The sequence below is a fragment of the Notamacropus eugenii genome, chromosome 1 (assembly GCF_028372415.1).
Source record: "Notamacropus eugenii isolate mMacEug1 chromosome 1, mMacEug1.pri_v2, whole genome shotgun sequence".
Taxonomy (NCBI): Eukaryota; Metazoa; Chordata; class Mammalia; order Diprotodontia; family Macropodidae; genus Notamacropus; species Notamacropus eugenii.
The window spans coordinates 168,477,518-168,491,348 of record NC_092872.1 but is presented as its reverse complement, the minus strand read 5'-3'; the positions used below and the strand labels follow the sequence as shown (position 1 = coordinate 168,491,348).

Here is a 13,831-nt window from a genome sequence, read left to right as displayed (position 1 = left end):
CCCTCAGACTCCTGCCCTTATCACAGACCCCCTACCCCTTCTACCCCCTTCACTTCTGATACATTCAACTACAGTTCACTAGTACAGCATTCTCCAAGTCCTCTGGCTCTGGAACATCCACATTATCTCACTCTCCCTCTGCTAGCCCTTCTTGGAGATTAAATAACAAATAATTACATTGTTCTTGGATAAAATCAGGAAACAAAAAATAATCTTCTTTATTTAACTTAACCCCCTCCCTGTGTCCCCTCCTCCCCCCGTCCCTGCCCTGGTCCCTGAAATAGGCACAACATGAAATTGAAGAAAATAGTACCTAAACTCAGACTGTGGGGAAAAAAATGTGGCTGGAATCTAGTTTTTTGCATTAGTGCTTTGTGAAAAGAAAATAAAACAAAATATTTCGGGGGGATGATTTTTTGGGGGTGGGTATATACATGATGTGGGTTTTTTCCTTTTTAATGTAATTCCTTATATGACAGAAAGCAACAAGAAGGTGACAACAGCTCCATGAAATAGTGTCAGTTCCGTAAGGTCTGTCGGCTCATTCTGTCCTTTTTGGCTCTCTGGGGAGGAATTCACTGTCTAGTGGGCTGTGCTGTGGCCGCTGCTCTGCTGAGGCTGAGAGTTCCGCCTCTGTAGTCTTCTCTTGTAGGTGGCAGCTGTGGAATGGGAGATGGGCATAGTGATTACTCAGTGGAGGGAGAACAGGGTGAGCCTACTCTAACCCCACTGGTGGGTCTCTTCCATCTAGTTCATTCCCTTTGGTCCTGGTTTCTATTTGGGGATGTCAGCCTTCACTGGGAGCTCTGGACTTTGCTTCTGTCCCAAACCTATCAGGTCTCAGCCACAGTTAACAGACAGATAGAAAATCTCTGCTTCATCTTTTGTGTCATATCTGTTTTTCACAATAAACACCCTCATGGATACTATGTTCCCGATATGATTCTGTTTAGCTTTATGGATCAATCAGGTTCTGGGGCGAAAGAAGGCAGCTGGGACTCCAAGAAACTTATTAGCAGAGGAAAAAATATTGGAATTTGTATCGTGGGATCTGGGTTCCAATCCTGATCACCACTTACTACCTCTGCAACTTTGTACAAGTCATTAATCCTGTCTGGGCCTCAGTTTACTCGTCTATAAAATGAGGGGATTGGCCTAGATGACCTCTAAGACCCCTTCCCTCCCTGCTCTAATTCTAAAATCACATTTTTCTATGACTCCCTATCCCCATATTTTTTTCTAAATAGGAACTGATGCATTTTTAAGAGTAAAATTCTAGAAATTCTGGAGGAAGGGTGCCTTATGCTGAGATCCTTAACTCTCTATGTTTAATGCTATCCTAACAGATTTAACCATTGATCAGATCCTCCCAGGATAGCATGGGAGAGGAAGGAAGCATTGGGTGAATAGAAAGAGCCAGTACTTACGGTCTATGCAGGTTATCTGTGGCTCTTCCCAGTGTCCACTAGGTAGGCATCGGATTGTGGGCACATGGCGCTGGACAAAGCCCTCCTTGCACTGGTATCGGATCAGTGAATTGATTTCATACCGGTCCTTCTTCTGTCCAAAGGTCCTAGCATGTTCAACTGTAGGAGGGTCTCTGCAAGCCACTGTGGGATTGAGAAGGTGTGACGAAGCCAAGATATACATTTTTAATTTAATATTTTATTTTTCCCCAATTACATGTAAAAATAATTTTTAGTATTCATTGTAAAAAATTTTTGAGTACAAACTTCTGTCCCCCTCATTGAACAGGAAAGTAATTTGATATAGGTTATGCATGTGCAGTCATGTAAAACATATTTCCATGTTAGTCATGTTGTGAAAGAAAACATAGATTAAAAAACAGAAAAAAAAAGTAAAGAAAAAGTGTGCTTTGATCTGCATCCAAACTCTATCAGTTCTTTCTTTGGTGATGGATAGCATTTTTCATCATAAGTCCTTCAGAATTGTCATGGATCATTGTATTTCTGAGAATAGCTAAGTCATTCACAGTTGATCATCACACAATATTGCTGTTACTGTACACAGTGTTGTCCTGGTTCTGCTCATTTCACTTTGCATCAGTTCATGTAAGTCTTTTCAGGTTTTTCTGAGAGCATCCTGCTTGTCATTTCTTATAGCACAATAGTCTCTAATTCCCCAAATGATGACCTTCCCCTCAATTTCCAATTCTTGGCCACCACATAAAGACCAGCTGTAATTCCTTTTGTATATATAGGTCCCTTTCCTTCTTATTTTTTATCTCTTTGGGATATGGACCTAGTAGTGGTACTGCTGGGTCAAAAGGTATGCATGGCTTCATAGCCCTTTGCGCATAATTTCAATTGCTTTTCAGAATGATTGAATCAGTATGCAACTTCATCAGCTGTATTGATGACTTGTGTTTTCTATATCCCTTCCAACATTTGTCATTTTCCTTTTTTGTCATATTAGCCAATCTGATAGGTGTGGTGCGATAGTTCAGAGTTGCTTTAATTTGCATTTTTCTGATCAATAACAATTTAGAACATTTTTTTCATATGACTATAGATAGCTTTGACTATTTCATCTGAAAACTTCCTGTTCATATCCTTTGACCATGTATCAGTTGAGGAATGGCTCTTATTTCTACAAATTAAGCAAAGATATTTTTGAAAGGGCTCAGGGCTTCTGAGTTAATGAGGACTTCCAGATTAACTTTGGACCGCACAAAAATACAGCCACTTCTGGGAGGAGACGAGTAAAGGAATGCAGAGAAGGGTGATTCAGAACAGATCAAAGGTACACACTATCTATGGGAACCTAGGCAAGCCACTTAACCTCATTAGGTCTTATTTTCCTTATCTGTAAAATGAGATCTGGACTATGTAAACTCTTAGGCCCCTTCCAGATCTACCAGTCCAATCTTCTGTGATCTCTTGGGAAGCAAGTAATCGTTGGCTCTGTGGCTTTGCTCCTTCTGTCTCTTTCACCGAATATTTCTTCCTTTAGACTCTCCCTCTGCTCATCCATGTGTGATTTTCTTCTAGGCTTAACTCAGATCCCATCTCCTCACTGAAGTCCTCCTTGACCTTATCGCAGACTGATCTTTCCCTCCTCTGAATTTCTGTGACACTTATGATCTACAACACATCACACAACCTAGTCTATCATATGGTACTTTATATAATTTTCTAATTCTTTGATTGTAAGCTCCTCAAGATCAAAGTCCAGATTTTCTACCTCTGTTCCCCTCATAGAGCCCTGGCTAGAGAGTGCTGGGCACAGAGTAGGCAAAAGAGAAAACATTTCTTGATTTAGCCTAAGAAGTTCAATGCCTCCCTCAAGTGTTCTCTATAGTCAAACTCTGAGATAACATTTCACCTGGAAGGTAGTTTAAAAAGGGAATATTATTTCAGTATTTGCTTCAGTGCAAATCAGGGCTCAGCTCTGGGAACAAAACAGAATCCTGAGTGAGTTTCTGGCAGCTGAGTATCTGAACAAATGACCCCCTTATTGTGGAATTTTTATCTGGATTCCTCTGGGATTTAGGAGAGTCTGAATAAAGGCTCATGGACTTCTCCCTTTTCAAATCATAGCCAGCTGGAAGGGAACTCAGAGGCCATGTAGTTCAATCCCTTTATTTTACAAATAAGAAAACTGAGGCCCAAATAAGTTGTGATATATACAAAATCACACAGGTAGTAAGCATCAGATGTGAGATTTGAACTCAAATCCACTGAATTCAGAATCTTGACCTCTTTTCATTGTACCATGCTGACTCTCCTAGTTTACACATATGGAATCTGGGTTGCAGAAAAGTTAAGCATTTGTGCATGGTGACAGAGTAGGTGTGAACTAGACTCCAGGTCTCTTGTCTCCCAGGTCAGTGGCAGATAGATAGAATTTATAGATAAATATCAACACATACCTATCTATAGATATGTATAGATCTATATACATAAAAATCTATCTGTACATTTATATGTACATATCTACCTAAAAATATATTTATATCTATAAATAGACCCCCCTCCCCCCCACACACACAAACATTGTCCCATTCTTTGGACATCTTGGTCCATTCAACTGAGGTAAAATCCCTCCTGTGAAGTGAATGGTATTGTAAGATCACAGGTGTAGAACTTAAAGGGATTATAGAAACCACTGAAACTCTCATTTTATAAGTGAGAAAAAGGCCTAGGGAGCCTCTTGACACACCCAGGGTCACACAGATAGCAAATGTCTTAATCGGGACTTGAGCCCAAGTCCTCTGATTCCAGAACCAGTGCTCTTTCTTTTGTAGGTTCTAAGACTCTTAGTGCTTGTTAGCTTACCTGTGCCCTTCTTACATGTGAACGGCAGGTGATAGTTGCAAGGGACATCATTCCATTCACCCTTCTCATGCCAGATCATCACTACACAGTCCTCCCCAGTGGCAAAGAAGTTGTCTGGTTGGTTGGGTCTCCAGTTCTCAAATTGCTGGGGAAAGGATATGGGGCAGAAAGTGAGAAGTGGGCAAGAAGGAGGATGGATGACTTGCTTCTCTATGTGCTCAGTCCACTCTTTCCTCCATCTCCCTTGTCCAAATGTTCTACATCTTGCTCCTCATGCGGTGAACCTTAGTTTGTCATTAGAGCAGAGGCTGTTTAAAGCCTGGTAGTATTGTTCATGGTACCCCAGAGAACGCTTTTCCCTGATTATATAACCTTGGCCTTCTACCTTTAGGATCTCCAAACATTCAATAAAAAAATTCACAGAATTTGCTGATGATTCATGATATTTTCTCTCTTTTGGGGGAAACTAAGTGATTTGATTTTTCCAGTTTGTCCTGAAATGTTTATGTTAGAAATATGGGTTAGAACCTATGAGAAAATCCAAAGAAGATTCTGTGGGGTTTTCTTTTCAGTAGAGAACACTCTCCTTTTTCTGATACCTGTCTTAGAAGAATCAGCTCAAGCTCCACTACTTTTATGAAGCCTTCTATGATCATTCCAGCCAGCAGTTATGGACTCTCTTTCAAGTCATACTATCCTTCTCATCTCTGTCACTCACCTGGCATTTATATTGTTTCCTAAACTACCTTTTCATGTTTTTCTGACTAGATGATAAGCATCTTGAGTGCAGGCTCTCTGTATTAGGCTTCTATTTATCTCCCAAATGCCTAAGCACAGTATAAGTGATCTTTAAATATGTGTTGCTTTTTTTCCTTTCTTATGACCCTTTCCCCAAAGTTGAATCTCTATCCTAGTTTTTTCACTAATCAATCAATAAGCATTTATTAAGCACTAGTATGTTCCAGGCACAAGCTTGGTATACAAAGAAGCAACAAAAACAGTCCCTGTCCCCGAGGAGATTATAGTGGTGGAGACTCTATTAAATGTGAATTCCTGTTATTATTTCTCTGAACCCTTCTCTTTTTTCATCGGGCATCATAACTCACCAAGGGGTGTCCATCTGACCAACGGAAATCACCTTCGATAGTTCTGTCATTGAGTCCAATCCATTGGTAGTCTTGGGCATTGTCTGTGGGAAGAAGTGGGAACAGTGACTACGACCCAACTTTACTTAAAAAATAATGAACGTAATCTGAGAAGAGGGAGATGTGGAAAAAGTGTAATGGGGAGGCCAGACATTTTACACTTCTAGGTCCTTGTCAACCTGGTCCTGGGGGACTCATCCAGGACAGTAAACCTGAGTGCCTAGATACTCAGGTGACACTCAATAACTTTCTAATGGTGGTACAGGTTGGTAAAATCCATGTGAGTGACCTCTATTGTTTTGGGGATTGTTTAACATGATAGTAGGTTGTCCTAGAATGTGAAGTGGTCTGACTCAGAAGACTTGGCTGAATTGCTGGACTAGGGCACACCAACTTTGGATATTGGAGCTCAACTTACCTTCACCCCAGAATAGGCCCATGACTCTTAGACTTAACTAGTCACACTTTACTCCTAAGATGCTGATCTCTGTGTTTGTTTTACCCTTAACTACCCAACCTTGGTGGTCCCCTTTGCACTCACTGTTGACAAACTCCTGCTCTTCAGGTGTAACAATGCTGCTCAGATGAGACTGGTGCTGTCGGCACTGACTCTCAGCATTGACCCAGGTTTTCCGGTCAGGGAAATGCCGGTAACAGTGTCCCTGGAATTTGGTCCAGCCTTCTTCACAAATCTCCTGGTCTGAAATAAACATCAAGGACATGAAGGGATATCCCAAGGTTGAGCTGAGATTCTGGTCTTGAACAAGCCACCTCAAGTACCAGGCCCCCAAGTGAGGAGAGGGGCTCAGTCAAAGGATTCAATGGCCTTAGGCAGAGAAGGACTGGGCCCTGCTCACAGGAGTCTCAGAGCTCTGGCTGTGAGATTCTAGAGACCCTGCATCCTTGCCATTGGTCTAGAAATATCTCTTTTGTTGGAAACAAGTTCTAGAGTACAGGTGTCCAATGCATGGCCTGCAGTCCACTCCTGAGGCTGAACTAGATTAAATTATAGTGGGAAAATATTTAACAAAACAAATAAAAATACAATAAAACTTACATAACATTACATTTTAAAACTAAATCTATACACGGCCCAAAAGATCCTTATTGTACTATTTGAATTTGATGCCACTGCTCTAGAAGATGGGCATTCTCTGTTGCTACTTTACCTCTTTCTCAAGGAAAAAAGATTTTAGTTTGAAAAATGGGGAAGAGAGAGAGAAAAAGCTAGAAGTCAGGTGGAGAGGATGAAATCGTTTAGAGACACTACAAGGTACCACAGTGCTGGATGGGCACATAAAGTTAGTAGAGGCAAAGGATTGAAGACAATAGAGGGATAAATAGTATGGGACATTTGGCATAGAGCTGGAATTAGCTCTCTAGCCAAATCATGAAATGGTTTTATAAGCAAAAATGAAATAAATTCATGGAAAGATAGGATTCAGAGCTTTGGAAAGATTTGTTCCATAACAGTCTACCACCTGCGTGTTATGTGAGGGATACACCAAAATGAAGGTTGGCCCTTGGGCTTTGTTCCCAGAATCAGGGGATATGGAGAGAGGATAGATTCATTGACTAATCCTGGGATCAGACGCTGAAACCTTATTGGAATACAAAGGAACAGAGGCTTATAAAAAATTATGGGATCTAGGGAAAGCCATAAATCATACTGTTCTCTCATTTAACTAAGGGAATGTATACATACACACACACACACATGTTGCTAATATTATTTATATTTCCAATAACTATTTCTTATTTTACCTCCAACACCCTTTCAATTGAAATGGTCGAATGGGAAATGGGAATGCTGGGTTTAGGAGTGGTGGAATTTCTTCTTCTAGTGTGTATGCAAGTTTACTTCTTTGGATTCCCACCTTTGTGGGCGAGGTCTGAATGCCCTGCTGAGGAAGAAGAGAACAGAAAAGAAGTGGTAGCTGGAGAACTAAAAAATCGAATGTAGAAATGGAAGCCATGGCGGATTTGAAGGCAAGAGGAGAGGCATCTGTGAACAGTGGTAAATCTAGAAGGAAGTATGAAGGAGATTAAAGAGAATAGAAAAGTTTTAGAGCTAGAAAGAACCTTAGGTTCTTTATTTTACAGGGGAAAAACAGACTGAGGTGAAGTGACTTGCCCACAGTCACATAGTGTCAGAGCTGGTACTCCATCCAATTCTCCTCATTCCTGTCTTGTCCCATGGTCTTTATATCACATTATGTTGTTTTCTTCATTTCTCCCATTACTGTTGCCCACACTTTTACTGTGAGACAAAATGAGGTGCTGAGGAGATCACCAGAGCAGGGGTTATGGTGATACCAATTCCACTTCTCAAGATATTTGGCTAGGTCTTGGACAACTGGCCATCTTGACCCGTCACTTTCCACCCAGCTCAGGAAGTGATGCTCAGAGCCAATCTAGCTAAGCAAAGCAAGAGAGAGCAATAGCCTAGGGAAGGATGGAGGGAAGAATCTATGAAGGAGTACTTTCAAAAAGTTGAGAGGTGGGGCAACCAAAAAAGGAAGCCAAGTAAAGCCTGAGAAGCAATGAGGTCTAAATTGTTAATACAATTGCTATTGAAGACAGCAGAGTCAAGATAGGGCAGAAGTCTTAGATGGATTTGATCTATGACACCCATGACCAGGAAGACCAATTGAACTTTATCTGAATTTCTTGTCTGCTATTTTTGTTTGGGAACAGAGGTCTGTCATTATCTTATCATCATTCTGAAAGATTTCATCTCCCTCCTACCTCTAGGGTCAAAAGTATTGTCTTTGTGTGTATTCCAGAATGCTCTCCCTCATCCATTTTGCCATTCTTCCCTTAGGGGATGCTTGGGAGAAGGCCCTTGAGAGAGCTCTTGTTTCCCATCCCAAGTAAGATTCCATGTACCAACTTCTTGGGGAAGGTTGAGGCATTGTCTTCCAGAAGTATTACATCCCATCATGAATTCTATTCTCTTGTATGGAAGTGTCATGGGACATCAGTTGTATGTCCCCCACCCCATCCCTTCCTGAATACTATATTCACACGATGGGATAAGGAACACCTATCCTGGGACTTTAATGCATGTCAGCTGAGTTCTTGGAGTTTTCTGATGCTCTCTCTCAATAACTGCTAGCATAGATCAAAGAAAATGGCCAATGCAACTCCATGCTTTCCTTTCTCCATGGAACACTTCTATTGGGTCTCAAGGATCTGCTCTTTCCAAGAAGAGATGCTTTCTGAGGTCCAGGAGGTCTATGATGCTTCCAGTTGGAGAAAGAGATTGGAAGGTACTGAAGATGAGCCAGGTGGGTGGTCTCAGTCAGGAACCTGGGAATGTCTATAAGGCCCAAGTGTTATTTAGCATTTAGTATATTAGCTCTGGTTTTGGTAAGCCCTAGGAGAGGAAACCTAGCCAATGTCCATTTAAAACCAGACTCTTTTCTGACCAATCAGTGTATCTCCTTCCATAAGCTTCCAAATCCACTTGTATTAGAGGAAAGATGGCAAAGGAGAAAGAAAGAGAGGCTGAATGAGTGGCAAATGCAATGCCTGCTGATGTTGCCACCAGAAGTTACAGAGATGGAGGCATCATGCAGCTATCCCCATTCATGCATAACTAATTCCTCACTCATGCTTAAGAAACCAGAGGACTCCAAGCTGGCAAATCTGTTTGTTTTTTTCTTGAGAGAAGAGAGAGGTAGCTCAGCCTTGGTGACATGATGACTCCCAGGGATAAGGAAGTTCCCATGGGAATGTCAAGAAGGATAAATGTCATTATTTCCATCCAGGAAGATACAGGGTCACCAGGGAGAAAGCCAAATCTTGCCACCCCACAACTTCCTTCAAGACAAATGTGTGAAATTAGCACCTTCCCTTCAGCCTGATGCATTCCTTTCTTGGTGAGCTTTAGGAGAGCAGGGTAGGTTGGAAGTCCTGGGGAGGATTAGTGCTCCAAAGATCCCACAAAGACCCAAATTCCAAGTTTGTAGGTTGGCCCATAATCCTTTTTTTGCATTCATATTTGTTAACATCCAAAAGGAGAATTTTCTAGTTGTGTAGCAAGACATCTCAGTCACCTCCTCAAAAATAGTTGCTTGGTTGGTGTGATGGCTCACAGCCCCATCTACCTGAAAATAAAGCCTTCCCTCCGTGGAGAGGCTGTTGCTTAGAGTTAGAAACTAGATTGGAAATTTTCAGGACTAAGAAGGGGAACAGTTGGGGGAGGTGAGGAGAAAAGAAGGAAACATGGAAAACGGTGGTTAGTAACATTAGCTGAAGCGGGGGGATGGCCGTACCGATCTTACATAGGTCGCCTCCGTAGCTGGGAAGGCATAAGCATGTGAAAGAGTTGGTGCCATCCACGCAGGTACCTCCATTCAGACAGGGGTTTGAGTGGCATTCATCGATGTCTGTAAGAAATGAAGGGCTGCCATTAGGACCTCTGGCAGACAAATCCAGTGTGATGATGGCCCGTTGCTCCACTTGTCCAGGACAAGACCTGCTCTTTGTGGAGAGGACTGGATGGGGATTGGTTTAGTGCCCTAAATACTGTGGTTGTTGCTGCTGCTGCTGCTGCTGCTGCTGCTGCTGAAGCTTTAACTGCCATACCAAGAGATTGAGGATAGATGCTATCCTGGGAGTAGTAGGAGGAGGAAGTTGTAGGGAGAAAGTCAAGTCTCATAGTTTGTTCCAGGTCATATCGCTATACCCCAAATGATTTGCATGAAATTGACAGTAATGTTCCTCCAAGATGTTACATCTTCCTAATGTTTCAATAGACAATTGATCTGGCTTCCAGAAAAGGTTCACTAAGAATCTAGGCTATTGCAAAACACACTCAGGAGAGGTTCTTGAAAACTATTCATCACATTCCATTTCCTACTAGATCATAAAGGTCTTTGGTCTTTCTGGAGGCAATTCATCCAATATAAATAAGTGAAGGAGAGCAAAACTGTAGAGCAGGGATAGTAAAAAATGTTTGCATTTTACCTTTTTTAAGAACTGATGAATGGTCTACTCATTGAATGTAGACCATATTGGCAGATGGTATCCACATAAAAGAAAATATATCCCTCTGTGGTAATTAGCTTCTTCCTTTTAGTGATCTCTTCCTGAAGTTCCAGAGTACTTCTAAGGGTGTAGGCACTAAATTTGTTGGGGACTTTGATGGAAGGACAGTGGGGGAAAAATGATCTGACTTCCTAGTAATCTTGCAAAGTTAGTTTCCTTCAGGCTCAGTGTTTCAGAAGGTGATTTCTCAAATGAGACACAACTTTAATGGTAGCCTGGAGAACTAGCAGCTTTGTCCCTACTAGTTGCTTGTCCGCTCATATTGAATGCCTCAGGAGTTAGTTTTATTCAATCTTGTTATTATTCAGTCATTTTCAGTTGTGTCCGACTCTTCATGACTCCATTTGGGGTTTTCTTGGCAAAGATACTGGAGTGGTTTGCATTTCCTTCTTTAGCTCATTTTTCAGATGAGGAAACTGAGGCAAACAGAAGTAAAGTGACTTGCCCAGGGTCACACAAAAGTTTCTGAGGATGAAATTGAACTCAGGTCTTCCTAAATCCATGCCTGGTATTCTATCCACTGAGCCACCTACCTGCCAGTTTTGTTCAGTAAGTATGGTAACTGATGAGTTCTGGGATGTTATGATGACAAGTTCCTATCTCTCTCTTCTGCCTCCAATAGACTCTTCTACTCTTCTGTTCTTCTGATATCCAGATGATGCAACCAACAATTTTTTTTCACTTATTCAGGCATTTGGATTAATATGATTAATTTAACCACTGGCTCTGAGTAAATTAAAGTGTCAAGGACAAAGGTCTAGATAAGAACTGAATAACCTTGAGTAGTCCTCCACCTTGACAACCCATCATAACTCAAAAATTCCTTCCTCTGAATTTGACCCCAAAGACTGAGGATACCCAAAGAATTCAGTTTGGTCCAGGCATATTGTGACTAATGATTGTCTATCCTTCTTCTCCCTTGCTGGCCTGGAGAGAATAAGGAAACGCTTCATCATTTCCCTTTTGTCATGGTGCCATGGAATGATTGACATAAACTGTCACATTTCTTCATACGGTATCACTGAGTGAATGGTTATTTCTGGTTTGAGGGAGCCATACTTTGTTCTATACGCTTGGACTCATGACACCACACAAAGACTATGACTTCTAAATAAGAGACTTGGGGGGAAATTCCAGAATGTCAAGGTGCTGCTCTTGTGTTGGGTTATATCACTATCTGGCTCTTTTGTCCACCATTTGGCTGCAGCATATTGTTGGAACAGGATCCAGGTGTTGTGTCTCCACTGTTACAAATGTACTGAGGGAAATGTGTTAGATTTTTCCTTGAGTAATTTAGGGAAGTCAAAGTCAAATGAAATTCTTATTTGAGGAGGTCAAGAATCTCAAGTCTTTGGTAAGACAATTAAGGAACTTTTCTCTTGATCCTGATATTAACTTTGGGTCTACAGGAGGCATCTTCTTGGGCTAGAAGGGAAGCTCACTAAGCTTGCAGGTTGAACATCTTCAGTCTTTCTTATCCTTAAATTTTCTTATATTTTATCATCAGGGAAATTAGAGAATGGGTCAGAAATTGATAAACTCAATTAAGTCTGCTGAAATGGATCCAGTTGAAGATTCAAACCCTGTCCAACCAATAAAATTAACAAAACAAAAAAGGAAAATAAAAAGCAAATTCCTAAATGCATGGAGGGATAATGACAATCCCAGCATACACTAGGATTGCCAGCAGCAGCAGTAGCAACAGTAGGTCACGCCAATTTGCAAGGTGGAAGGTGGAGGCAGGGAGGGCTGTCACCTGAATAGGAAAGCAAGAGTTCTTTGTCCATTAGCTTCTATTATGTGTCAGGGTAAAGCACCCTGTTGGCAATGGGAATAAAGCAAAAACAGGAGCCAAAGCGGGATATTCAGCAGGGAATAAGGTTGATCTCTGGAGTGGGCAGAAATATTCATTGATTGGTTAGAGAACTTGATGCCATGGTCAGAGACTTCTGACTAATCTAAGGTCAAGGAGGAAGGGAGGGAAACACAAGGGGAGGTCATATATGATAGTTCTCCAAGTGTTCAGAAAGGGTGGTGGGCTATACAAAGGAAGTACTTGGCTTATCACCTCCATCTTAAAGTCATCAACCCATGGGACCTTTATACAAATTTAATCTAAGTGGACTGGGCATTGCACATGATCCAGTGCAGATATTTGGACTGATGGAAACTACAATGAACAAAATCACATGCTGAATTCTCAGAAGCCAGGTGTTCCATGGTCATCCTAGAGGTAGAAGAATAAGGGGAGAAGGCCTCTTTATCAAGTCATGTATTCTTGACTTATGTTGCAGTCAACTGCAGTCATTCCTTTCCCTGGACTGGGTGTGGGGGAAGCAAAGGCATCTCAGATTCTCAAAGGTTGTTAGCTCTTCCCCAGGTCTGGAGTGAGATCTTGACAGGTTCCGCTTTACTCTTCATGATCTGTTTCCTCTCAGATAAAGAGACGTAGAAAGTCTATGATCCTTAGTTTCTGAAATTGTGCAAGGAATTTAGCTCCACCAAATTTCATCTGAGGGATGAAAATTCCAAACAAGTCAACAAGATCTATGATGGAGATTTGGCCACTCTATGTCTTAACTTTGAGAGATGGGGAGAGTCCTGTGGAGGGGGGGAATGCAAATCAACTATTGTGGGGAAAAAATGCCATAAAGATACAAAAGTGAAGTGGATGAGATTCAGGAAATGACATCTCACATGTGAAGGAGGAAGATCATAGGGCTCATACTGAATTCAAAATCTGGCATGTCATGACTTTATGTCTGGCATAAACCCTGTGAAGTGTAACGAACATCTTGTGAACATCAGTTGGGTAATCAGAAGTGGTCCAAATGCTTGGGGCTCTTTTCTAGTCTCCTCTCACCAAGTGGAATGGTTTTAATTAATGACAAATAACTTCATCCAAGGTACCTGAGGCTAAGATCTCATTAATCTTCATAGGAGCCCTCTAGCAATAGGGAAAATTCATCTTGAATCCCTATGTTAAGGTCAGGAAAATAGATTTGCAATCGTGTTTTCACCATGACATCATCAGAAACTGTTATTTCTCCCAACGCCCAGGTCAATGGTCTTGCCTCATGGTCTTTCCATGTCAAGAATACATGTTGAAAAGTTATTCCGAGCTCAGAAAGAGGTGGCATTTGACTTATAAGAAGGACTGAAGGAAGTTCTAAGGTAGTGTTTTTTACCTATCATACTCTGGATTCCCAAAGGTAATTCTCCAAACTGAGTAGAGCAAGGTTAATTGTTTGGCTTCATAGATAAGTTCTGCACAATCTAGCACCCATACTATGTATATCTGATCAGGACTATGAAAAATAGGGGCAATTTGAC

At 41.4% G+C, this 13,831-nt stretch overlaps 1 protein-coding gene across 1 annotated transcript in view; it reads right to left on the bottom strand.

Annotated features, from left to right (window-relative positions):
- Positions 1-184: 184 nt before the first annotated feature.
- ACAN (aggrecan) overlaps positions 185-13,831 on the bottom strand; it is an 85,165-nt gene continuing 71,518 nt past the window's right edge. The window contains exons 14-18 of the mRNA XM_072617974.1: positions 5,985-6,143; positions 5,405-5,487; positions 4,299-4,443; positions 1,428-1,610; positions 185-659 (exon numbers count right to left, since the gene is read on the bottom strand). Coding sequence (XP_072474075.1) covers positions 583-659; positions 1,428-1,610; positions 4,299-4,443; positions 5,405-5,487; positions 5,985-6,143 — 647 coding nt within the window. The 3' untranslated portion in view covers positions 185-582. The remainder of the gene's footprint in view (positions 660-1,427; positions 1,611-4,298; positions 4,444-5,404; positions 5,488-5,984; positions 6,144-13,831) is intronic.